The sequence below is a fragment of the Synchytrium microbalum genome (assembly GCF_006535985.1).
Source record: "Synchytrium microbalum strain JEL517 chromosome Unknown SmJEL517_scf0019, whole genome shotgun sequence".
Lineage (NCBI taxonomy): Eukaryota > Fungi > Chytridiomycota > Chytridiomycetes > Synchytriales > Synchytriaceae > Synchytrium > Synchytrium microbalum.
Window position 1 is genome coordinate 20,260 of NW_022158368.1, and position 25,260 is coordinate 45,519.

Genomic DNA, 25,260 nt, shown 5'->3' on the forward strand with positions numbered 1-25,260 from the left:
ATCAAAACTCTTCGCGTTAAAACATGTTCTTCGACATCAAAAATTCGAATTCAACATTTTTTTCAAGAGAAACAAGTTCGTAACAGAACAATAGATTTTTTTAGAGTTTGGAGTCAGTTGCTGCAGCAGCGTTCCCTCGAGGAAGTCGTTTGGCCACTTTTCGTAGTTCGTCAGGGAAGTTGGTGGAAGCCATTGCTGCAGAGTCCATTGAGCGCTCAGGGTACTAGATATTGGAGATTTTTAGCATCCAAAAGAAAAAAACAATGGGACATGTTTTATTTTGCAACTTACAGCAAAACCACTCTCGAAAGATCGAATTTGCGGGTACTTGGCCTGGATTTCTTCAATGCTGGCTACCTTGCCGAAGGGATGGAAGTATCCTATTACGAAGCAAAATCTTAGATACATCTTCGTGCTTCCCGCCTAGTGAGGGATCTGTGTTGATTTACCTGCACTTCGTTGCCATCTGACCTTGGCAGCCCAACCGGTACTGGATTCAAAGACATTGTTGGTCTCACGGCAGATTTCTGAGCAGAGGTATACGACGAGTGGTGCAACGTATCTACGGTGAGGTTACTTGTTAGGACAAACGAAAGCTGATATTGGATAACGAAAGCTGATATCGGATTCCAGTGTTTGTAAATACTCCGGCTTCAATGCTTCAACCATTTCCGGTGGCATGACGGTGGCACTAGCGAAAAAAAACCCTTCAGCGCTTAAAAAATGGAAGGTTTCGAACTAACGGCTCACGTTAGTCGAGTTCCTGCACCGGGACCAATGACGTTTACGTTAATGTTGTCCTTCATTCCTTCAATAGCTAATGTGCTGGATAGACCAACAGTACCAAGCTTGGCACAAGAGTAGTTGGTCTGAGGTGATTTGTTAGCAACAGGTAGAAATTTGTTCAAATTTGATCTTGTCCTGACATACTTGACCAAAGTTTCCTAACAAAACAAGAAGAGTCAAAAACCTGAGTGACAAAAATGGCTTCCAATACCTCACCATAGAGACCGACTGAAGAAGTAGTGTTTACGATTCTCTACAGACGTTTCAGAATGTAAGCACAAATCTGCCCGAAGTTTTACATCCAAAGCCAAATTTCGCATACTCCGTATTTTTGTTTGCGCATGTGCTCCCATGCTGCCTTGGATGTGCGGTAGGTTCCCTTCAAGTGTACCTAATGCGATCATTGAAAATGTTAGGGATTCAGTGTTTGTGAACAATTGACAGCCATGGTTTGGCAACAGTCAGATATTGATGACGCACACGTTGAATGATATCGAAATCATCGTCTGTCATTCTGGCAAACGATTTGTCCCTGTTTCCCGCATAAAATGTTAGTGTTGAGCATCATAAGTCTGAGAGTGGTAAATCCTGTGGATTGACGACGGTATTAAGACTGAAGCAACTACATACCTCAAAATACCAGCATTGTTGATCCTACGACAATGAAGATGTTAGGTTGAACACATCAGCACTTTTTTTGGGAGGCAAAAAATATTGATAACTTACAAGATATCAATTTTGCCGAAAGCCTTGATTGCAGTGTCAATGATTTTCTCGCCTTGTTCTACGTTGTCGTAGTTGGCTACGGCGATACCACCAGCAGCAACGATTTCTTCGACAACCTATTGTGCATCATATGGTTAGTCTCAATACTAGTATTTTAGGGACATGGCTGGATTCAAGAGTTATCTGGATATTTCTTACCTTGTCAGCGCTAGATTTAGAGGATCCAACTCCGTTGAAGGCACCTAAAATCATAACACAAGCAAGATGGGTCATTGTCGTTTTCCCCCTTTTGTGGGGATGAACTTCGTTTTAATCAAATTACCTCCAAGATCGTTGACGACAACTTTAGCTCCCAAGCTAGCAAGGAGCATAGCGCTAAAAGTACAGCAGTTAATTTGAATGTTGTTTGGACGCATTTGCGTGTTTCTTCATAAACTCACTAAGCACGACCAAGACCAGCACCAGCACCTTTAGAATGAAAGCATTGGTACAATTAGTAAGTTTTGTAGCATTCGGAGACATTAAAGACCAACGACCATAAAAATTTAGAGGGAAATGAAAAAAATACAGCGAGGCGCATACCAGTTACGACAGCAACTCGATCATCGAATCGGATAGCGGTTCCCTGTGGGTTCTTGGGTAGAGCCATAGATTGTTTGATTCTGTCCATGCTGGAGACACCAGAGTTCATGTTGGGGTACTCGTGTTGACTAAAGTCAACGATTTCTCCAAAACGAGCTCGAACTGCTGCGGGAGTGTAACTTTCGTCCAAACGGAATACAGCACCCTTGGATCGTTCAAATCTGTATTCGGTAAACCTACAACGACGAAAATCGTAAACCGATTTTCTTGTGATCAGCAAACACGAATGCTTACCAGTTGGCATTGGCTTCGAATAATAGACCAGTGTCTGGGAAGCTCTCGTGACACATGTATCCGACGAGGGATGCGACATAGTCTGGTTTCATTGCCTCGACACGCTCAGGGCTCGAAACGGTGGCGGTCAATCTGGAGCCAGCAGCTGGGGCCAAAGTATTACATTTGATATTGTATTTGACGCCCTCCTTGCATAGACTGAGAGTGAAGCCGTGCAACGCAAGCTTGGCAGCTGCGTAGTTCTATGTGGAAAATCATCGTCAACAATGCATAGGGCTGACGGCAGCGACTTTCTGATCTCATGTTCTAAATAACTCACTGCCTGACCAAAGTTTCCGTAGACTGATAAATATGATGGTGAGAACTCTTGTTTTATACAAACACAAAATCCAACGAATCTCGTTCAACTTACTTCCACTGGTCGAACTGGTGTTGATAATACGACCATAGTTTTGCTTTTGCATGTGTGGCCATGCAGCCTTGGCACATCGGTATGATCCATAGACGTGGACTTGGTGAATCAAGTCCCAATCTTCGTCACTCATTCTTCCGAAAGACTTGTCTCGTAAAATACCAGCATTGTTGACTGAGTTACACGTACAGTTAGTGTCGGTTTAAGAACCATCAAAGTTCATGGACGGGTAACCTACCTAGAATATCAACTCGTCCGAAAGCCTTGATGGCCGCATCGATGATCTTTTCACCCTCTGTAACCGAATCGTAGGATGCTACAGCTGTTCCACCGGCAGCACGGATTTCGTCGACGACCTTGTCCGCTGCGTTTTTTGATGCACCTTGTCCAAAAGCAGAACCGCCTGAGAGAATGTGGAAGTAATGAGTAAAATTGATTTCAGGCCCAGAATTTTCCGCTTGATCATCTAAATCACATCATCACATCATATCAACTAAATTACATCATCTATACTTACCTAAATCATTAACTACGACCTTGGCACCTTGTTGACGCAAACGTGTTAAATCAGCTTGTATCATTCAAAGACGATACCAGTGGCCAGACAACAGACCTCGGCTCGCAAACAGCAATGCATAGGCACGACCTGGAGATGTATCGGTTAGTAACCAGCAAATGGTGAACAACCCACGAAATCCAAACTCAAGACAAATCAATTTCTGTCAAAGAAAGCGATTGGAAAAAGAGCTTACCGAGCCCATTTCCAGCTCCAGTGATGACAGCGACCTTGTTATCGACTTTATCATTGAAAAGTTCAGTGTGTTAGTTCGCCAGTTTACGCTTTGCGAGTTTTTTAACGCTGTTAGGTGCAACATCAATCCTCTTACATCGTAATGACATGTTTCTACGGATTTAGAGATTGGAATTGAAGAGAATAACAGATCTTAAAGCTTGCCTTTGAATAGCTTGCTTGCAATACTTTCGTGGGATGGAAAGTGTGTTTCGATGTTGTACAAGTCGTCGTGAGGTGAGGTCACAAACGCCAGCACCAAAGGGTTTCGGCCGTGTCGTGGTTATAAGATTCGCGTTGAATGAATGATAACGAGGTTTTGCAGGCATGAGCATGACCTCTTTGGCTCAAAGGTTTCTCGTAAGAAGGCTTCACGCGACGAGACGAATGAAACCAAGGCAATTTCCAAACTCAAGTACTATGCAACTAGTGATCTATTGTACCCTCTTTACGTGTCCATACAGCTGTTTCTACTGCACGTGCAACAATATCTTCGCACTGCTACGTTTGGCAGCTGACACCCTTATAGTATCTGGATCAACCCCAATGAGCTTACAGGTCTCAACAAACCTCTGCAAATCCGTCCTCCTCAAATATTTAAGCATCTTTTCACGTTTACTAACCCATGCTTGCAATGCTCTCTTGGTACCGATATCTTTCTTACATTTTTCTAAATGATCCTGCATGGCATGTATACGTACAGTAGCGATAGCAGCCTGGACATCCGAGCTCCCCGAGTCACCAACCCGTTTACCAAACATTTCCATACATCGCCGGATATTAAATTTTCGGATTCCTTGAGCGTCCTGGTTTTCGAGTGCGATTAAACGACGTACTATTTCGGCACGTTCGTCAACGTTGGGTCGTGTTACGTCCAGGGGTTGTGTTACTAGTTCTTTGGTAGCTAGGGGTGTGTCGTTTAAGAGTAGAGATACGTCTTGTGGTGTTAGATTATATGCATAGAATGGTGGTGCGAGAGTTGACACTTGGGGTATAGGAGTGCCTTCTGCTGGTGCTAGATGTGTTGCTGATGGTGGTAATGGAGCTTCAAGCGTTGCTTTGGGTATGACTTGGGATGGAAGTTCCAGGCGACCTGTTGATGTCACCTGTTCTATTACTTTGCGGGCTCTCTGCCTAATACCAGTATCTGCCACTGGCGTACTACTATTATTACTGTCTGCTGATGCGTCACTACCGTCCGATGATGGCAAACCTGCATCTTTTTTCTGCTGCAATCTACTTCTATACAGAGTCAAACTGTCCCACGGTTTACCAGGTATAATCTCCTGTGCAGGCGGCTGGGTATTAGTAGCCCAAAATGGTAATATAAGCTTTTCAGGTGCTGGCGGTGGTGGCGCTAGTGGATTCCTTATTTTAACATTGGGTCCCAATATCATGCGCAACTTTTCTTGACGAGCTATTATTTTCTGACGGGCCCGTTTTGAGAACGACACTTGTAGTGGTGGATAACGGGAATTCGATGCTTGGGAGGTATGGAAGAGATGTGATGGTTGTCCTTGCTGTATTAGTTGGTTTTTTAATATTGGTGCATACAAGCTCCCTGTGGCTGCTAGAGGAGTCGTTCTATAAGTAGATATTGTTGATGCATGGCTTGCTATCGGCATGCCTCGTCTCAGGGACGCACACTTAATCAAAGTGCTCGTCATCCTCTGTGCTGTAGTTTGATGAGTATAAAAAAATAGACTGTGCGGTCACATTACAATAGGATTCCCGTTGATTGACAGGGCTGAATAGTTCATTTATATGCTATTCCGTTTGAAATATCCTGGCAGATTTCGCCTCACTGGTCTGAAAATTGTTGACGCGTCAAGTATTGGGCCAATTTTCAACTTTAACAGAACTTGACACCAGGAAGGCTTACGGACGCGTCACCACGCTTCAAATATTGAATTGAAGATTGAAGAATTGAAGCAGAAATTCCTCTTTGACAAAATACGATGCGCCTGTCGACCACGCATTCATAGTGTGTGACATTGTAAACAAATTCAAATCTGTCAAGTTCCAATGCAAGCCTAGTTAGTACTGTAGCAACTCATATTTTTGTATCGCTTGTGACAAGCTGTGCTAAGCGTTTCGATTTGTTTTAATAGAACACCGTTCAACATCAACGAACGAAACCCTTTGCAACAAGCAAAGCTTTTTGAAATCGAACAGGATGCCTGCCAATACCGACGTGATTTTGGTTGCCAGACCTGTTGGCATGCCAGACATCAAGAAGATCTTTCAAGTTAGGAAAGGCCAGACTATGCCAAAGGTATGCAACAACTGCATCACATATCGAAACACTCACTTTTAAACTTCCACTGTTCAACTCGAAACTATGTTGCTGATTCACGTTCTCTAGGTTGAAGATGGACAAGTTCTGCTTCGAACGTTGCAATTGTCTCTTGATCCAGGTATGTGGTGTGATGTTTCTGTAGTGTTACCGTCGTGGTATCTTACTAATCCAATCTCTCTCGGAAGCCATGAGAGGCTGGATCCGAGATGACCAACAAAGCTACGTCGCTCCGGTACCTTTGCAAGGTGTCATGAGAGGCGACACTGTCTGTGTTGTCGAAGAATCAAAACATAAAAACTTCAAGAAGGGGGACATCATCCATTTTGGCGTGGGATGGACTGAGTACGCCATTGTCAGTGGAGATGCTCTGAGAGGAAGTTTCGGTGACCTTTTGATACCGTCACCAATTCCAAAGGGAATCCAAGTTTCCGACTATATCAGTATTCTCGGATTGACTGGTTTGACGGCGATGGCAGGTGTATTTGATGTAGGAAAAGCTGCGACACCTGGTCTATTGACGAGCAAGTCGACGTGTGTGGTTTCTGGTGCTGCTGGAGCTACTGGCAAGTGTCAATCGTTGTGGTGTTTTAAGTCGTTCTATCTAATCGTCTCTTCTTATTCAGGAATGGTCGCTGCTCAACTCTACAAGCATATCTTGGGATGCAGAGTTGTTGGAATCTGCTCCAGCGACAAGTTGGACTTCCTTCTCAAAGAATTGAAGCTTGATGCGGCAGTAGACTACAAGAGTCCAAATTTCGCTGAGGAATTGAAAGCCGCTTGTCCCAACGGAGTTGACGAGTACTTTGACGTGCGTTTGTATCTATTTACATGAGAAATTGCTGACGAACAGAGGTGAAAACGGTCGAAAGATGCTGAATCAAACCTGGTCTATCATAGAACGTGGAGGGAATCGTAACAGAAGCCGTGTTTGAGAACATGGCCAAGTACTGTAGAGTTGTGTCCTGCGGCGGAATAAGCAACTATAATGACCCTTCAAACGTTACTGGTCCAAGGAACTACCGATTGATTAGAACAAAGAATGCAGTAAGTTCAGCTATCAAAAGTTGGTATAATTTCTTTCACTTCATTCAACACACAATTTGTTTGCTTAATAGACCATATGTGGGTTCATCGTCACAAACTATGCTCAGAAATTCAAAGAGTATCAGGCCAACCTGATAAAGTGGGTTCAAGAAGGAAAGCTCATAAACAAGACCACCGTTGTAAAAGGTCTTGAACACGCACCAGAAGCATTTCTGATGTTATTTGAAGGTAAAAACATGGGAAAACTTTTTGTTGAAGTTAGCAAGCTATGATCAGTCAATATAAACAGTTTAAAGACGCGTCATGAACACGTTTTTCGGTGTTCGTTCGATGTCAAAACTTTTTCAAATCTAATTGACCGTAATGGAGTCAAGAACTTTGGTGTGCGTGCCCAGCAAACTACAAGTTTCACGATCAAGGTGTTCGACTTAGGAGAGAGTGCATAGAGGAATATTCGTATTACAAGTCTCTTCCTTTGAGACCTGAACAAACATGTCGTGGCTATTCAAACAAAGACATTCAACCGCTAGCTCTCCAACCCCTTCGCCACAAAAATCTCAACCTTCTCAACCCAGTCAACCTCCTCAACCGAGTGCTGCTCCGAATAAGATAGCCGTTGCTTCTGCTATACCAGGTAACTTGATTTTCCCTTATCAATGTTTGGTTTGGTTTTCTTCGCTCGTAGTACGTAGTAACAATGTTGTGAAATCATTTGACAATTGTTTGTTACTTGTTACTGACGCAAATGTGGAAAATAGGGAGCTCAGGGAACGGAAACCAAAGAAATAACTATTATAAGCAGCCATCGCCATCAAATAAACCGTTCGCTTCACCTCCTGCATCACTATCACCTCAGCAATCCTTAGGTGTGCCCGAAATCAACGCTCCGTTACCATCGATACAGCCATCTTCTATAGCATCTCAGCAGGCACATTTACCATCTCAACAGTCATCTGTGCCCGATTACGGCGTAAAACTAGGTATTCCACAGACCTCGATTCCAGTTGGCGCTCTATCACAACCATCGTTCAGTCCATCACCATATATATCAGCCTTGCCATCGCCAGTCATGTCACCTCGAGACGGCTTCGCCGCCATGCCTTCTGCAGATCCATCTCCAGATACCGCAACGCAAGGGCAGCAACATGATCTAAATCCTGAACATTTACGAGACAAGAATAAATATAAACCAACACCGTCTGCCGACCCAGTGAAGGTCGTTGCTCCACCAACACCACCAACTATACCAGTAGCAACGTCGCCTCCAGGTGCAACAGTCGTACCGTCTCCAGTAGTAGAACCTAGCCCAGATCCTTCAGTTGGTATAAAAAATCTCGCATCGCCAATCGCTGAACCTCCTGCTGCTGCCGATGCAATGCCACCAATGATAACTGGGCCTGCGTTCTTAGCGGCCGCAACTAGGACTCGCCTCGTATCAGCGACTGGAGGTCCCTATGTGGCTTCGCTGCCTCAAAACGCAGCTAGTGATAACAGCAACTCGAAAACAGTTTTAGGTCTCTCCACAACCAATGTGGTTCTTTTAGGTCTAGGTGCTGCAGTTCTCTCAGTGCTGATCCTTCTCGTGGTAGTATGGCAACGTAGCAAAGTAGTTAAACGCAACAGTATATTCCCAGTCTACTTGGCCAAGGATACAAAACCCCAGCCACGACCATCGGCAATGTCTCTAAAACCACCAGCAAGGTCTCGCTTTACCCTTCCGTTTATAACAAACCGCAGTAAGGAATCACCCGCTGTGGCGATTGTACGAGACTCTCCGAGGCCGGGACGCCAGGCGGATTCAGTGTTGCGGAAGACCTTCGCAACAGATGATCTGCCTGTAAATGAAGGCCTGCTGCCTTTCGATGAGGAAAGCGGGGGTGAGACAACGTACCAAGTATATGCCCAAGATAGCATCAGAGCTCGTGGTATAGTAAACGACAAAAGTGTCAAGTCGGACAATCAACCACAACCGGAGGTATCGGAACCTGGCGAGACCCAAGATCCTGAAAAGCCATCAAGCTGGTGGCATCACGTCCGTGGTGCTCATCAGTCGCAGTCCACGAACTCTTCTCTATCGCAATACTTTGTGGGTGTCCCGTCTGTCTTGTCTTCACAGTCTGATGGGAGGTTGACACGCAAGTTTGGAGTCGCAGCAAGGTCCTCTGCTAGTGTGCCTTCGTCTGATCGTCAACACAGAGCTAGTGGGAGAACGACACGAACTGTGTCTTCTCTCACTAGCAAGACAGGCTCTTCAAGAATTAGTGGAGTGAGTGAAGCTTCGACATCTGAATCTCTCAGTCGATATTTATAAGTCCTTGTATAAATGTTTCAGTCTTCGTGACTTGCACCAACATAAAGATTGCTCATAACCGTAGATCAGAACTTCTCGCGATCAGCGATGTGTGAAATCGAAAGACACGAATGTCATGTCGCGAGATCTCCTTTTCTGTTCCTGTCAGCCTGTCAATCAACCTCGCTTGCTTTGTCACCCGTAGTAACTGCCACAAAAGCAAACCACCAGCCTACCTGAAGAGTAGTTCAAGAACTAGGAAAGGGCAGACTGCCAGCGATTTCATCGTTATGAAAGTAAGTATCCCTCCGCTCAACATCCAGTTTTGCCTCTTGCGGAACAGTTAAACCTTGTGCAGTTTTTCATGTGCCAGCCAACACACACAGTTAGTCTCAAAATGTCGCAACTGATTTTTACTCCACCTATAGTGAATTCTGCCAATGTATTTCGAGAGTTCTTCTCGTATGATAAATCCATATTGGCCTCATCCGTATCGGCTTCTGTATCCTCATCAAAATCAGCACTTGTTGGCCAACAGCAGCACTCCCATATCACGAATGCGAGGTTCCCACCACATCTTCAGCCTGGAAGAGTTCCTGCTCGAATGCAAAGTCATGCTCCAGAATTGGAACTGAAGCAGCTACGACGGGTCACTCGCACCAAACTCAACAATCCGCAAGTATCGTCACTCCGAGTGCTGATCTTGAACCGTAATCTAGCTACATCTCTCGCATCTGATGGAAGGCCGCCGAGTCTGCTACGTGGTAGAAGAGAAGACGAAGCACTAGGACTGGCTATGAAGTATAAACCTGGTGCTCGACGAAGACATCGTGAGGCAGTAGAAAGAATCTGTGGAGTGCCAAAGAGTCCAGTGAAACCTAGTCATGATAATATAGATCTAGAGTCTCAGGATATGGATCTACCTTCTGGACAAACCAATCAAGCTGCATCTCAAAAGATATCGTCAGAGTCACTCGATTCAGGGTATCATTCGGACTCGAAACCTTATGAAGAAGATCTCGAAGATGTAGTAGGTGGAATGCTAGTTGAAGGATCTATACGAACAATACATCCCTCCTCTAGTGCTGCTGCCTCTAAACGCTCTTTGATCCTGACACCTAGCAAATTATCAAACCTGATCGATTTCGATAGTGACTCGGACGACGATAATCATATTACCATAGTAGATGAGAGGAGGAGGAGCCTAAGTAGCAGTACTAGTGGTAGCAGCAACATCATATTTACACCTGAACCACTTGTCTTTTTGCCACCCCCATCAAACATTTCCGCTTCTGATTATCACGGTATAAGGTCGCTGATGCCAACCGCCCCATCAGGACTGGTAAAGGTGAAGCTATCCACCTTATCCATTTCAAAGAAGCAGACTCTATCACCACCTCGAGCCATGCCCGCATATGCAACCAATAGTAGTCAACCTATAAATGGGCAACATCAGCAATTTCAACAGCAACAACAGCATCATCAGCAGCACCACCAGCAACAAAATGGATTTGGGCAGAGGCTAAGGCAAGAATTATCTCGAAAGCCTGGTGAACCTCGTGTTTCCATGCATGACATTCCACGCTCAGCTAGTCCGACCTTAGGAAAGTCAGCAAGTCGATCATCTCTCGCAAGGTCTTTTAGCTCTGGAGCTCTGTCTCTCTTATCGTCATTAGGATCAGCACCATCATCCAATCACGCAGCTGTAAAACAGAACTTTGAGCCATGGGAAAGGCCACTACCACCTATTATGGAGAATCCTGTATTGAATAATATAGTAAGCAGCAGCCCTCTAGCAACATCAGAACGCACCACATCATTACAAAGGCCTCAGACTCCATCGACTGGCAAGATACCCAAGGGAGCTATTAAAGTCGCTCGTCCTGCATCAGCCATTATATCTCCAGTACTGCCTGAAGAATCTGACGCAAGGACCATATCATCTATAGAATCTAGCGAAGGATCTCGATCATCAACAAACTATTCTGAAATCGAACACTCTCTCTTTGATGATGAAGAGGATGAAGTCGACGAGGATGGAACTTCGTATGAGGGTGATTGGGTTGCGCAACATCAAAGGAATTTGCAGGAAGCTTCTCCACCAGCATCACCACTGCTAACACGTGTTGGATCTGTATTGGATCAAGTGCTAGACTCATCATGGGAGTTGGACTTGAACAAGGGTCTCATTGGTGTAGCTGCTGAGAGTGAACCGATGCCAAAGAGTCATGTATTTTGGCGCAAGACATATTCTGCTGGACGTTGAGTATTAGCATTAAAAGAGGACAGTTTCCTGACGTGTAATTATTGGGGGGTTTAAAAAGTGACAATGAACGTAACAATGTATATGTATTTCGAGATTGATAAGTAGTAAAGTAGTAATAAACAAGTAAGATCGTAAACAAACTCGTCGGCTTGGATTTGTCATCGCGATGCTCGATGTGTCTGCGTCCTTCAACTTACAACCAGAGACTCTTGGACAACCAGAGATTCTACTGAAAATGGCGTATGCTGCCACGTTGCAGGACTGTCTAAACGCGCAAGAGAGGCTGAAAGGGATAGCGAATGTGACGCCTGTCCTCACATCGTCTACTCTTTCATCGATTGCCGAGTGTAACTTACTCTTTAAATGTGAAAACTTTCAAAAGGTAGGCATTTGCGAGTTGAATTGGATCAAGAATTATCATATTATAACTAGGATTTGCTTGTAACTAGGTTGGAGCCTTCAAGTTCCGAGGTCTTTACAACGCTGTAGCTCTCATTGGCAATGACATTGGAAACAAAGGTGTGGTGACGCATTCAAGGTATGCACCCTCGAACGAGGCCGTTGACTGATTTAAATAGCTACATCAACACATTTCTAACATATGGATCTTCTAGTGGCAACGCTGCACAAGCTCTAGCTCTCGCAGCCAAAATGAAGGGCATTCCAGCTACGATAGTCATGCCCCGCACTGCCCCAGCAGTTAAAAAGCAGGCTGTCAAAGGATACGGAGCTACTGTAATTGAATGTGAGCCTATACTCAGTGCCAGAGAATCTACCACCGCCGAGGTTCAGAAACGAACGGGAGCGACACTGGTGCATCCATATAACGATGCTGGAGTTATTGCTGGCAATGGGACTCTTGCGCTCGAGTTTATTAAGCAGGCGAAGGATATGGGTGTACCGCTTGATGCTATTGTTGTGCCAATTGGTATGGGGATGTATGTCCTTGCATTTCGAAATCACTGGACTGATGATTATATTGCAATAGGCGGCGGTGGAATGATATCCGGAATATGCATCGCAGCTAAAGGCCTCGACCCCAACCTTCGCATCATTGGCGCAGAACCAAAGGGCGCTGATGACGCATACAGATCCATGCAAGCCGGCCAACTGATTCCACAAACGGCCCCAAACACAATCGCGGACGGTCTCCTAACCTCTCTTGGTAGTCTCACATACCCGATAATCAGAGACCACGTTGACGAGATTATAACCGTGGAAGAAACCGAGATTGTGCAAGCCATGAAACTTGTGTTTGAACGAATGAAGCTTGTGATTGAGCCTTCGGCGGCTGTTGGTGTTGCTGTTGTGCTGTATAGGCCAGAGTTTAGGAGGTTGGGGGTGAAGAATGTGGGGGTTGTGTTGTGTGGCGGGAATTTGGACTTGGATTTGCCGCTGCCGTGGGTTGGCAAGCTGTGAATGTGCGTATTTGTGTGTGTAATTCTATATGACTCTATATGATCTATACTTTTATATACAATTCTAAAATATGTGTCTATATATTATGCTTCCAAAACTTTTGGGACGACCTGCTTCTTTCGATGTCCTGGTTTCTTACCACCAGCTTTCGACTGGTAGCTGATCTTTTGTTGTGGCAGCTGTGCTTCTGTTTCACATCGAGGACAACCACATGTGAAGTGATAGTCCTCTAATAGTTTGGCTCGTCGAGCCGAGACAGGTGCGTTTGTTTCAATGTATGTGATTGTCAGCGGTTCACCTTCTACGATATCTCTATTGGCTGTTACGGTCATAATAGAGCCTCCTTTAACGTCACAGTTCGGATCACACGAGTGCTAACATAGAAAGATTCAGTCAAGCATAAAGGTTTCACCACCATCCCAAAACCTACACTTACATTGAAATACGACAAGTGAGGAGCAATAGCACGCCCATAACAACTTCCATTGTGATTCCATACCCCAAATCCATTCGTCTCGATGCGAGAAACAAGATTCTTGATTTCCGTCTCGTCTACTTTACGTGTCAAGGCCGATGTCTCGACAAACTGTTTTACGAATCTGATTCCCTTCTTGTATGATTGTTCTTCTTCTGTAGCCCAATTGGATGCGTGGGATTCGAGAGCGACGAGTTCGTCGTATGTAGGAAATGGGAGTGGTGTTGTTATAAGAGTTTCGGTTTCTTCAGGCACGTCGAGTTCCTCATTCAAAGAGCTGTCTATGGCGTCTGTATCAGATACTGGCAGTGGTGATAGTTTTGTTTGATCGGCTCCATTGACTTTGGCTGTGTTAACCTCCTCATTCAGCGAGCCATCTGTAATACCTGGATCACATCCCAATACATCCATAGGCCCACTTATAACACTTGTAACATCCTGATCAGGAACTCCATGCTCACAATCCCCTTCACCATCGTCATCCCCTTTTTCTTCCCCCTCCACATCTGCAAACATCAACACCTTCAACACAAGCTTCAGTACCCCATATTCATGTTGATTAATCTTCAACGCAGCCAGTTTCCTCAGTCCAAGACATATCTTTCGATGTCCCGCTAAGCGATCAAGCCTTCGACATTCCAGTGAGCAGTAAAATGTTTTATCACATTTAGAGCATCGTGTTAGCCAGGATCCATGGGCGTTCTGCCATTTGAGACATGTGGTGCAGACTTTCTTCTTGTGAGAGTCGAATATGCCTGTCGCGTAGACTGACGCTGCGATGACAAGATCTCCTTTTGCTATGTTTTGTTTGGCGAAGAACTCTCGGCCTCTGAATTCAGTGTGCTCTAGAGATATCGGGTATTCTTCGAATACTGCTGGCGACAGCATTGCTGCCTATGAGCAGTTCACTGTTTGGAAAGATGTTTCTTGTGTTTTTTAGCTTTTTGCGTGAAAGGTTTGAAAGTAGTAAAATACAACGTGCTTTTTATAGACGATCGGTGTCAACCCACAGACTAAATTTATTTATTTAGAACTTATACGGCATCACTGCCAACTTGGTTATCATCTTCGTTATTGTCGCCGTCCTTTAAATACATGCGAATCATTTTTGTTGCGAATTTCTTAGTGTCCATGTCGACAATCCTAATATTTGAAGAAATTTTCAGTTTCAATGACTTCGTAGTCGCAAGGATGGTAGTACTTACGCGTGGCCGACATTTGGTAGTGTGATGAGTTGACAGTTTGCAACTCGATCTAGAAACAAGTGCGAAGAGTCAGGACTGGGATAGAAGTCCTATGATTTTTGAAAGAACTCACCAGCAATAATGGTTGCATAGTTGTAGTTTATCAACTCATCAGCTGTGCCATGAATCAATAAAAGTGGTGTCTGCATGTCATTCAGCTGTTCAGTAAAATTGAAGTTTCCCAAAGCCTGCGATGATTGGGCAAGCACTACATCCAATGGCCGTCTATATTTGGCCGCATCTTTTACCATAGCTTCTATTTCCTCTTCGTGAGTCTCACACCATGCAGGCGTATACCTAAACATGGCATTCTTTTTGGCAGCAGCGAATTTCTCTTCATCGGTAGCCGATTCAGCTGGTCTCACAATACGGCCATCGTATAATGGCGAGTCCTTGAATGATTCTGATGCCGTACAAAAGGACACGATGCGATGTAGTTTGTGTTTGTCGTTTTGGGGGAAGAGGGCAGCTTGCAATGCGACTGCACCGCCCATGGATATCCTAAAGTCACAAACAATTAGCTGGAAGTTATAAAAGTTTTGTTGCAAAGGTAAGCTACCCCAAGATGTAGTATATTGGCAACTTGAGATGAGCAGCCAGTTCACCGAGATCCTCAGCTAGTCGTCTAATTGTTATTGACGGCAGTAATGTAGAATCAATCTCGGACTCTCCCATTCTGACGGAAAGGTTGGAAAGGTTGTTTGTCAATGACGTATACCAAGGAAATGCTTGCCGAATACATGCCAACCAACCCTCGGTTCTCAACCGCTATGACTTCTCTGTCAGCAGACAAGTCAATTGCAAGGGACTCATGGTCTTCCTTGACTCCCGATAGGCCTGAGACTTTGAGCAATCTATGTTAAAAGTTGAGTTTAGTCAAACGTCGCTTAAGCGACGTTGTTTTGGGAAGGAGAGCTTACGGGATGGCTCCTTCTACTGGGACTCCGTAACGCTTGTAAGCGATCTTGGCGCCGTCGCTGGTCGTGAAATACTCTGTCGTCATTGTTCGCTGTGAACCAATGGAGCAAAATTCGAATTCAGCAGCTACTCAGATGCAACTTGGAGACTTGAAATCTTTGACTATCCGAATCCTAACGTTTTCATAGTTGAATTATTTTGAGCGCATTGAAAATACGTAACGCTATCTAGGAATGCGTGATTTTGATTTATATTGTAGTATTGCCGGCCTTTTCGTTTACGACGACGGTTTATGAGGTTACTTTTCAGCAATAAATTACGATGTGAGTTCAATGCAACTCAAATCTAGTTTAAAGTGGCAGCATCAGTGCGACAAGATCCATGGACACCACGATGAAGACGAGCAACTTCCATCGCTTGACTAGAAATAACAAGGCAAGCATCGATGTCATGATTGAGTTTCTCAACCATGTTTCCTAGACGGTCCACTTGGCGCTGCAGCTCAGACTGCGTCTGAACTGAGCGTGAGACGGATCTAAAGCGAGTGCGAATAGTCAGGATTCATGTTATTAAACCGTCAGAATGCATATTCAAAGCGCGTTAGGCTTGAGATTACTTGATATTGGTGGCCTTCGAGACTCCGTTAAGCTGCTTGTTGACTTCACGAGTGACCATCTCTTGAATGACATGCTTCAACCCGCTAGTCCCATCAACAGCTTGGCTCAATCGGAATTCAGACATCATAAACTCGATATCCCTCATCCTAAGAGCGTTTTCATTTACATCGCGTTCTAATCCATCCCTACAACAACTTTCATGTTAGGTCCAATGTGACGAAATTGTTTGACTAACGAATTCCAACACTCACAATGTATACTCGATAGAGTTAATTCGTCGACCATTAGATGCCAATTCAGCACCAACACGACTAAGCGATTCTAGAGGTGCGAAGTTATTACGGGTTTCTTCCAAGACCGCTAATCTCTCATCGATATCAATGGTTGCAACGTCTAAAACTACTTGTGTAGGAGTGGTGGGGCGTAGTCCACTAAATGGATTGAAGGGATAATTCTCTTCCATATCCTCGTCATCGTCACTGCGGGGTTCCTCCGAGTCAAAGTAGGTGCTTTTGGAAACCGTGGAAATAGGCTGTTCTGGACCGTCCTCTTGCAAAAAAGACCATTCAGATACAACATCTGACTGGCTATCATCAATATTATGTGCGCCAGAGGTTGCCATTTTGTCGGTTACTACAAGCGATTGGGCAAAATTGTGCGAAATGTGTAGCCCCAATATGTCGGAGCTCGAAATTTTCGATATCACATGGCAGGCAAGAACTGAGTAATATTTCGCGTATGCATTGTCATGAGGAGCACCAGAGCTTGGATTGGTCGCGTTCTGGAATTCTCCTTGCTAAGCAAAGACCTTCCGGATGCGGATTTCGGGTCTGGGTCAAAATGGGCCAAATAAATTATGCAAAGTCCAACAAAACTGTCTCCAAAGAACATCGTAGTAAAGCGAGGGTATTATGATAGTTTAAAATCTTTAGAATTCCTCTTAGTTGTGAGATACCAAACCCGATTATTCGAGCCCATGGTCAATTCTGCGGCATCGTCAAGACCAGGAACTGGAAATCCGCAGACACCATCGATACCTGCCCTTCAGCATCAACCATCAGCGCCCCCAGAATTCGATGTGGTCAAAGAAGATGCAGATAACGTCTCGCTGCCTCCAACCTACGAGTCACTACGCTCAAGTGTGATGGTTCCAAATACAACGATGGAATTTTTACAGCCCAACTCTGCACAAGACCAGCATCTCGTCAAGAATTTCCTTCGAAATCCCTCTGTATCACAGTCTCTGGGCATGAGTGCCTCCCAATCGACGAACTTTGGCACATCAACTACGTCGCGGCTGCACTTGAATGGCAGGCCGTGCACGCCTACTGATATGACGAATTATCAACAACAGCCTCCACAGACAATAAACCCATCGCCGAGAGAACGTGCGTCGTCGCTGCTCCGCAGGTTTTCAAGAGTGCACGCTGCAGACGCACCAATACAGAGTGCAGCACTGTTGCCATTGAACCCAGAGTCTCCAGACTCGTACACCTCGACATCGACAGTCGCAGAAAGGCAAGCATGGCCTCTAGATACAAATCCAGCTACATTGCTTGGATCTCCTTCGATTGGGTCTCCGTCAAGGCAGACCGACATCTCGGCCATCAGCCCACAGCAACAGCAACCTATTCTGGGTGTATTTTTGGAGAATAGGGTCAATCCGACTGCATTACGAGAGAAGTTGGCTGTGAATACCAGTCATGGGTGTATAACGTGGAGGGATGAGGATTTGGTGAGTGGAGCCCGATTCAGGACTGGTTTAACCTATGAGACAACACACTGATCCTTTTTTGGTTAGCCATTAAACAAGTTTATACGGTGGGGCTTCATTGTTGGATACGATATTGTTGATACGACTTTCTCAGGGTAAGGTTTCGTCACTGCAAAAAGCATCTGTACTATCCTCTAACCACACCTATTTCACGACATCCAGATACTTCCTCATTAATCTGTTCGATGCAACCTGCGTCAGCACCATGTTTAACGCTGTAGGCAAATCAGGATTGTATCGTGTTTGTGGTAAGTTTCGTCCCATACTCAGTGGTACCAGTCTTTAACCAAACCTACGACATGATATCCAGGTGTTTTGCTCGCAATCGCCTTCGCGATGGGATTACTCCAGCTTATATATCTGTTTGGAAAGGCCTTATGGGGATTCTTCACCAACGGCCTCCCTGTAATGAGGTCTTTGAGAGCTATTGCTGGTTCTCAATGCAGACTCTGTAAGTCTCTCGCAAAAACATCATAATCACGGATTTTCGAACGTCTCGTCAAATCCTAAATTGTTTCTACTTTATTTTAGACTACTCTGAAAAACTCAATCACCACCACCTATCATACATCTTCCCGTTGATCAAGCAAGTATTCTCAGTCCTGTGTCTATGGATAACAACATTCGTCACCGGCACTGGAGCAGTATGGGAAATCGCTCTAAAGACACTGATGAGTGTTATTGGAATATGTTTCCCAGGATCACATATACTCGCCATTCTTTTCTTCCGATATGTGCTGAGATGCAAGAATGGATTTAGTACGTGGAGATCGTTTAGTGTGGTGAAGTGGACCAACTTTGCGCTGATACTGCTGGGTTTCATGTCACCTTTCTGTAAGTAATTGTGCGTTTGTACTAGTTCTTCCCAATCTTTGCTTATATCTCTTTGTAGATGCTGGCTTTTCTGGCGACAGCACCCTATTCAAAAAAGACGCTTACGTAACCCTCGATCGATGGGCCGACATAAGTCATCCAAACGGGACCCTCTACCTCATCACATGCAACCCAGCACTGGGAACCTGTGATTCAGTGTGCACCCAAACCGTCGCTGACTACATGCAAAGCACCCTCGGATGGGTATATAACGGTACATCCCCCACAGACCCAACAGCCTTCCCAGGTGCCTACCCACCATCCCCAAATCCAACAACAAACCTCGCTTGCTTCGGAGCCTACTCCAACTACTCCGTTACGAATGGCCTCAAAAGTTCGTATCGAGTTGGTTTGCCAGCACCACCAGCAAAGTGCTCGACGACAGGCAAATGCGGGTTTGGAACAAACACGTTTAATTTGAATTCGACATTGACGGCGACGTTCCCATTCACCGTATACAATACCGAGCTGTATTGGTCTACGGATGCTCCTGTGATTCCATGGAGCACTACGAGTGTTTCTAGTCTTCAGTAAGTGTTGGAGCGTCCCTTTGGTCGGGTTGCGGAAGTCTCAAAGTCCTAACATGCGCTTTTTGGATAGATACTTGGATCACATCCAAATTAATGCCACGACGAATGCAAAGATAAATACGTTTTATACAAGCAATAGGCCACGGACCTTTACGTCCGGTCTCTATGATCAGTGGCTGTATTTCCCAGTATGTGTCCTCGTTCACATGTACTTGTCGCTGTGCCCGATACTGACTACGCCCTTCTTAGGTCTTTGCAAAGTACTCCCAAGTCGGGCAGTGTTCTTTTGATTGGTTTTCTAATGTTGGGTAGTTCAAAAAACCATGTATTTAACAGCCATCTCTTCTACTCATACACTGTAATCCAAAAACGTTCATGAAGCGCACACACAATCAATTTCAAAATCAAATTCGAGACTATATTTTCCTAAGTGACACGTAAATGAGGGGTGCGGAACTACAACTACTACTACTACCCCTAGTTATTATACAATTTATCTAGTAGCACGAGCAACAACACCAGCAAACAATCTTCCTTGATGAACAGCCAATTCCATTTCCTTTGGCGAAGGCATCTTACTTCCATCATTTCCCGTCACCGTTCCAGCACCCCATGGACTACCCCCTATAACTTCCGTCTGGTCATGCAGTATCTTGCTAGAGTATCCTAGCGGCACAAAGAGGACACCGTGATGTACGTAGTGGGTCAAGAAGGTGAAGATTGTGGTTTCTTGGCCGCCGTGTTGGGTAGAGCTGGAAGTGAAGACTGCACCATGTTTGCCTATTAGGGCGCCCTTCTGCCATAGCTGGCCGGTAGCGTCCCAAAAGTTTTTGATTTGCGTTGCTGGTGAGCCAAACCGTGTTCTATATGTAATAGGGAGTTGTTAGTGGTTGTGTGTCAGGATAAAAAAGTGTCTGTTTTTAAGGGTTAGTGATTTATGCGGGGACTTGCAACACCCCGAGGAGGAGAGTAAGGGATAGAGGTCTGAGTACTTACGGGACTCCGAATATAAATCCATCAGCTTTAGCCAAGTCGTTTGGGTCCAGTATCGGATCATCAAATTTCTCAGCATACATTTTATCCAGAGTGTCCTTTGGAAGAGTTTCAGCGACTTGGTATACTTCGACGTCAGCGACGCCACTGTCTTCTATTCCTTTCTTGACTAGCAGATATGACGACGGGTTTGTTAAAAACCATTCTCTGTCCAAAATTGACCACTTTCCACGAAGCTTACCAGCATCAGCTAAAACCTTTATATGGCCCCAGACACTGTAGTAGACGACGAATATCTTTGGCTTGCGGGGCTGTATCGTTTCGCTTGAGCTGGCCATTGTCCTTCTATATATACCCTTCTAGTAGCAGATTATGAGTCGTTGGTTGTGTCGCTGACAAACAAGCAAAAAATTAGGTGGTCGTGATTGAGTGAGGTCATCGAACCGAAGTGTGGAGAAGGACGTGTTGAAATGGTGGCAAAGGAAGAAATCCAAGTATGGGATTATTGGGAACAGGACCTCGTGTCTAGATATCCTGAACCTGTCGAAAATGACACGAAATCAATCGAGATCCACGACGAAGCCGCATTTCGAGATTATCTGAGTGCGCCCGATACTGTTCGTCAATTTTATGCTATAAATCACCGTGAACAGTGTGTTAAACTTATCAAGGTTCGTGTCTACAGTATGATCATCAATATCTTCTGGGAACGGGACAACCAACGACTTTTTGATCTAGGCCAAACGCCAGAAATACTATGAGAAGAATATTGCATATTGTGGAGTATGGCAAATGCTTGAGAAGCTTGACTCTCTTGTTGATGAAAGTGGTGAGCAAACGAATTTGCGGAACAGCAGCACGTGGTGGTCAACTCTGCAGACAATCAGAGTTATCGCTGTCATTACAGCTCATGATGCCAGATCATGTCGCGAACACGCTATTCATCACCACTCTGATCTTACACACTCTCACCACACCATTTAGATCCAGATACATCACTCTCTCAAATGCAACACGCTCTCCAAAGCGCTGAAGCAGCTCGTCGTGATGGCAGACCAGACTGGTTTCAACTCGTCTGTTTGATACACGACTTGGGCAAAATACTCTTCTTTGAAGGTGAACCTCAACATCTCGTGGTAGGAGGTAAATTATTTCGTTGCACTATATTTGAGACATTTTTCTTCCTGAAACTCTATATTGACCCTCATTTCTTCGGCTTTGTAGACACCTTCCCTGTTGGACTTCCATTCTCAGCCAAGATTGTCCATCCTGAATACTTTCGAGACAATCCCGATATTCATATTCCAGAGTACCAAACGAAATATGGAATTTATGAGCCTGGATGTGGATTGGATAATGTGTTGATGTCGTTTGGCATGTGTTCGTACTGTTGCAATGCTCAGGTTGGAAGGCTTACGCTATTATTTGGATAGGACACGATGATTATCTAGCCAAAGTCTGTGAATCATACTTGCCTAAACCTGCTTTGTCATGTATTCGATATCATAGCTTTTACAGTTGGCATCGAGACAATCAGTATCGAGATCTCATGTGCCCAGAAGACGAGGAGAAACTGAAATGGGTGCGAGAATTCAATCCGTATGACCTCTATAGCAAGCACAATGAACAGGTACGTGTACGATATTTTTTACGAGTATATCTCAACACTCATGTGGTGCCGTCCAGGTGGATGTCGAACAAGTTGCACCATACTACAAAGGTATCATTGCCAAGTACTTTCCGGAGAAGATAAGATGGTGAACGAACTGGTCGCTAGTACATAATTTATGCATAGTACGTTTGATTGGGTAGTACAATATATCATTGGATGTGACAAAATGTAATATTGCACATGAAACGGCTGAGACCTACATTTGCTTCGACTACATGTTTGTCCAGTCCAACGAAATAGGCATGCTGTACACACATATTTAATTATTCTGCTTGCTTGGTTGGGTTGGGGGGGGGGGGGGGGGAGGAATTGAGTAAAAGCGGGGGAGAGCATCTGGTGCACGCCTGGATGGCTCTAGCGCCTATGTACTAGGTCTTCCATCCTGCAGATTCGGTTTGAGGCTCCTTCTTGCGGTTGGCCTAGTTTCTGTTTTTAGTTGTTGAGGATGTTTGGTTACGATCCAGATGGAAAGCTAGACTCTCACCCCAGTCGCAATGCTCTTCCGGGAATTATGCAATAGTAGTACCATGAGTGAATTGGTGGTGATTTAGGGATAAACAGAGCCACCTACTCGCGAGAAATTGAACATGCGGCAAAAGTTCAACAAACAAGCAACACCGGATTGTTCCAGCTATTCGGAAAAGGATGAGCTGAGACTTAAATCGCATAAAATTTTCTTTGGTCGTTTCGCTTTGATCCTTGGACAGTTAGCATCACCTCAGTCAAACGCTTCTTTGGCAATCGGCCCAATGCATAGTGACTTTATGACTATATATAAATTGTGGAAACTAGTGTACAAATGTCTGATGCATCGAATCCGTTAGGCATATGTAAACAAACCAAAAAAATACGAAACATCTCCTCTCCTGATTACTCCTCATGAGCATTTACATCTACAGTCCCATTACGATCCCCATTCCTTTTCACTCCTTTGGATTTTCGCAAGCGTCCACTCTTTGCCCTCCAATACAGCTGAAACATTTTAGCAGACCAAGCAAAGTTCAGGAATGTCAACACCAGCACATTGAGGGTTGTGAGACTCCATACCAGTGTTGGAGCGGTAGTGAATTCATGGGATAGACGAGTCCAGTCGAAATCTAGTGATGCGAATGCGTGGTACCTATGGAAAGATGTTGCGGATTGATTCAATATGTACGAATCGTCTTTAGATACGATCAGCCTGTTTTTTGCTCACATTGAGTATGGTCCCACCCATATCCTCATTATAAGAAAACTCCATGCGCGAATAAATAGCAGGTTCAACATTGTCTTGTCGGATGTTGTGAAGACGTGTTGGCCATACCAGACCAAGTTGTTTGTCAATGCCGTTATCTAGAGGAGATTTTCGTTACTTATGACGCCCCTGCACCTTGGGATTTTGTCATGAGCGAGCCAAACCTCGGTGATGAGAAAACAAGTCGGGAACCAAGCCCAAGTTTTATAGTATAACAAAGCACCACCACCTAATGTGAATGAACACTAAGTACATTTACAGATCACTGGTATAACTCCAGAGCCTTCGTACCTATCACACCGAGAATATGATGGACCCACATAGTCCAGTGTTGATCCTTTTGTAAACCTATCAAATAGATGTAAGCGACCAACTCAAATGACAGTAAGCTTGCAACAAAGACTTACTCATTATGCCTATATCATAAAGAGAGTACGCAATAAACGAACTCCAAACTAGGTTTAACGTCGCCGAGTACGCATGAAACGGATCATCCTGCAGTAACTGCTTGTTGAAAAAGATGGAATATACTCCAAAGCCGCTCATAATGATGGCATTAATTGAAGAGTTGACTCTATGCGGAGATAAGTGTCAACCAAGTTTCGAATGTTGATCAACATTGAATCGAGGGCACTTGGACTCACTTTTCAGCAACGTAAAGCTTGTTGGTATATGATAAGTGATGATATTTGATAGGATCTATCCATTTTTGAGCGACTTGTTGTAAGACCGTATGTGATAAGCCGTAAAAGAGAGTTATCCTGAGTGTTTGAAGCACGAGACCGATGAATTCCCCCAGCTTTGCATGAGGCATGATGAGCGGATCACTATGAGAACGTGAGTTTGAACACAGGGGACGGTCCCTCTGTGTTGTAAAACCGACGAACTGTCGTCGTTTCGATCGTTGAAATGTTGCAAGAGTTTGTTAAAGAAGGCTTGAGAAGGAGAGGTAGCTTCACAGGCGCCTTACGTGAATTGTACATTAGTAAGTACGGGTCGATATTGGATGAGTTGAACATATTTAGTGCGATCTATTGACTTGGAAACAAGATGTAACGTGTACCTCGACTGCGAAATTCAAAGTGCGGCAAAAGATAACCACACGCAACAGTGAATATTCCAACTAATAGAGAGGAGGATAACGTGATTTATAAGCTTGCATACAGTAGAAAGTACTTCTATCTTCTTGTCTGAATCGTTACCGAGAGGTCACTGACCTCAAACTGGACAAACGCAAGTAAAGCAAGAGGCTGTACACTTTGAGAAAGCCTCATTCTTTTCGAAAACACACTCTCGCAATCATTCTGTACACTATCCAACATCAAAATGGTCGTGGAAACTGCGATTGGCTTAACGGTTTCGCTCATCGCTGGGTACGTTCCAAAAGTTGACCGTCATGACTCCGTTTGTGCGAGAACGACCCCAATGTTGCTTAAAGCAGCCATTAACCGCCAATTTATTTCACGTGTACAGGATTGCCGCACTGAAATCAAGCTACTCTGTGTCTGATGTCACGGCATCAGATTTGGTTGACCGGATTCAAGTAATTGGAGCTTGAGACCCATTCTCTTCTACCCGTTACTCACTTTTCGATATTTGCTCTGTATTTTAGGCGTTGGACAAGCCTATGAAGGCATTGCAAACTAGCTCTCGAATCAGTACTATAAGCAACGATGAAATTGTACGGTTACAGTACGTGTTTGAGATACCACAACACAGTCTAATCACTCTTAACACTTTCAGGTCCGTCTTGTCAGAGCGCTGGAAGCTGCTGACCTCCTCATCCGTGGATTTGTTGGACAATCAGCTGCTCAACGGGTACTGGGAACTGTCAATTATACGGAAAAGTTTGCCGCAGTCAATAAACAACTAGATCAAGCACAGCTTGATTTGCAGACTGCTTTGGCTGTTGAGACTGGTATGGCTTGTACATCAAAGTGTTATAGTTTCGTTAACTTGCAGGCAAATTACAATTTTGTCCCCGCCCTCGTTTTTTTGCTAAGATTTTCGACTATCACTTAG

At 44.6% G+C, this 25,260-nt stretch overlaps 7 protein-coding genes across 7 annotated transcripts; 3 read left to right on the forward strand and 4 right to left on the reverse strand.

Moving 5' to 3' along the window:
* Positions 1 to 100: 100 nt before the first annotated feature.
* SmJEL517_g03508 (uncharacterized protein) lies at positions 101 to 3,700 on the reverse strand (the record flags this gene model as incomplete). The annotated part of the gene is made up of 23 exons (XM_031169436.1): positions 101 to 223; positions 292 to 380; positions 450 to 562; positions 647 to 691; positions 751 to 869; positions 931 to 944; positions 1,003 to 1,039; positions 1,109 to 1,177; positions 1,267 to 1,318; positions 1,417 to 1,440; positions 1,513 to 1,628; positions 1,711 to 1,754; positions 1,835 to 1,887; positions 1,953 to 1,980; positions 2,095 to 2,330; positions 2,389 to 2,630; positions 2,708 to 2,730; positions 2,801 to 2,974; positions 3,039 to 3,203; positions 3,318 to 3,344; positions 3,414 to 3,446; positions 3,553 to 3,597; positions 3,688 to 3,700. The coding sequence occupies 23 exons, from the start codon at positions 3,698 to 3,700 to the stop codon at positions 101 to 103; spliced, it is 1,884 nt and encodes a 627-aa protein (XP_031024532.1).
* A 360-nt stretch (positions 3,701 to 4,060) lies between these two features.
* Positions 4,061 to 5,257, reverse strand: SmJEL517_g03509 (uncharacterized protein; the record flags this gene model as incomplete). Its single annotated transcript, XM_031169437.1, has 1 exon — positions 4,061 to 5,257. The coding sequence occupies one exon, from the start codon at positions 5,255 to 5,257 to the stop codon at positions 4,061 to 4,063; it is 1,197 nt and encodes a 398-aa protein (XP_031024531.1).
* A 509-nt stretch (positions 5,258 to 5,766) lies between these two features.
* On the forward strand, positions 5,767 to 9,244 carry SmJEL517_g03510 (uncharacterized protein; the record flags this gene model as incomplete). Its single annotated transcript, XM_031169438.1, has 7 exons — positions 5,767 to 5,865; positions 5,956 to 6,007; positions 6,075 to 6,697; positions 6,787 to 6,933; positions 7,005 to 7,072; positions 7,509 to 7,567; positions 7,692 to 9,244. The coding sequence occupies 7 exons, from the start codon at positions 5,767 to 5,769 to the stop codon at positions 9,242 to 9,244; spliced, it is 2,601 nt and encodes an 866-aa protein (XP_031024573.1).
* A 2,411-nt stretch (positions 9,245 to 11,655) lies between these two features.
* SmJEL517_g03511 (uncharacterized protein) lies at positions 11,656 to 12,908 on the forward strand (the record flags this gene model as incomplete). Its single annotated transcript, XM_031169439.1, has 4 exons — positions 11,656 to 11,871; positions 11,939 to 12,027; positions 12,104 to 12,417; positions 12,478 to 12,908. 4 exons carry the CDS (start codon positions 11,656 to 11,658, stop codon positions 12,906 to 12,908), a joined length of 1,050 nt encoding a protein of 349 aa, XP_031024574.1.
* An 83-nt stretch (positions 12,909 to 12,991) lies between these two features.
* On the reverse strand, positions 12,992 to 14,271 carry SmJEL517_g03512 (uncharacterized protein; the record flags this gene model as incomplete). The annotated part of the gene is made up of 2 exons (XM_031169440.1): positions 12,992 to 13,282; positions 13,345 to 14,271. The coding sequence occupies 2 exons, from the start codon at positions 14,269 to 14,271 to the stop codon at positions 12,992 to 12,994; spliced, it is 1,218 nt and encodes a 405-aa protein (XP_031024575.1).
* Positions 14,272 to 19,832: 5,561 nt separating this feature from the next.
* On the reverse strand, positions 19,833 to 20,670 carry SmJEL517_g03513 (NAD(P)H dehydrogenase (quinone); the record flags this gene model as incomplete). Its single annotated transcript, XM_031169441.1, has 3 exons — positions 19,833 to 20,202; positions 20,336 to 20,501; positions 20,574 to 20,670. 3 exons carry the CDS (start codon positions 20,668 to 20,670, stop codon positions 19,833 to 19,835), a joined length of 633 nt encoding a protein of 210 aa, XP_031024576.1.
* A 132-nt stretch (positions 20,671 to 20,802) lies between these two features.
* On the forward strand, positions 20,803 to 22,093 carry SmJEL517_g03514 (inositol oxygenase; the record flags this gene model as incomplete). Its single annotated transcript, XM_031169442.1, has 6 exons — positions 20,803 to 21,003; positions 21,071 to 21,161; positions 21,317 to 21,475; positions 21,557 to 21,712; positions 21,784 to 21,962; positions 22,019 to 22,093. The coding sequence occupies 6 exons, from the start codon at positions 20,803 to 20,805 to the stop codon at positions 22,091 to 22,093; spliced, it is 861 nt and encodes a 286-aa protein (XP_031024577.1).
* Positions 22,094 to 25,260: the final 3,167 nt, after the last annotated feature.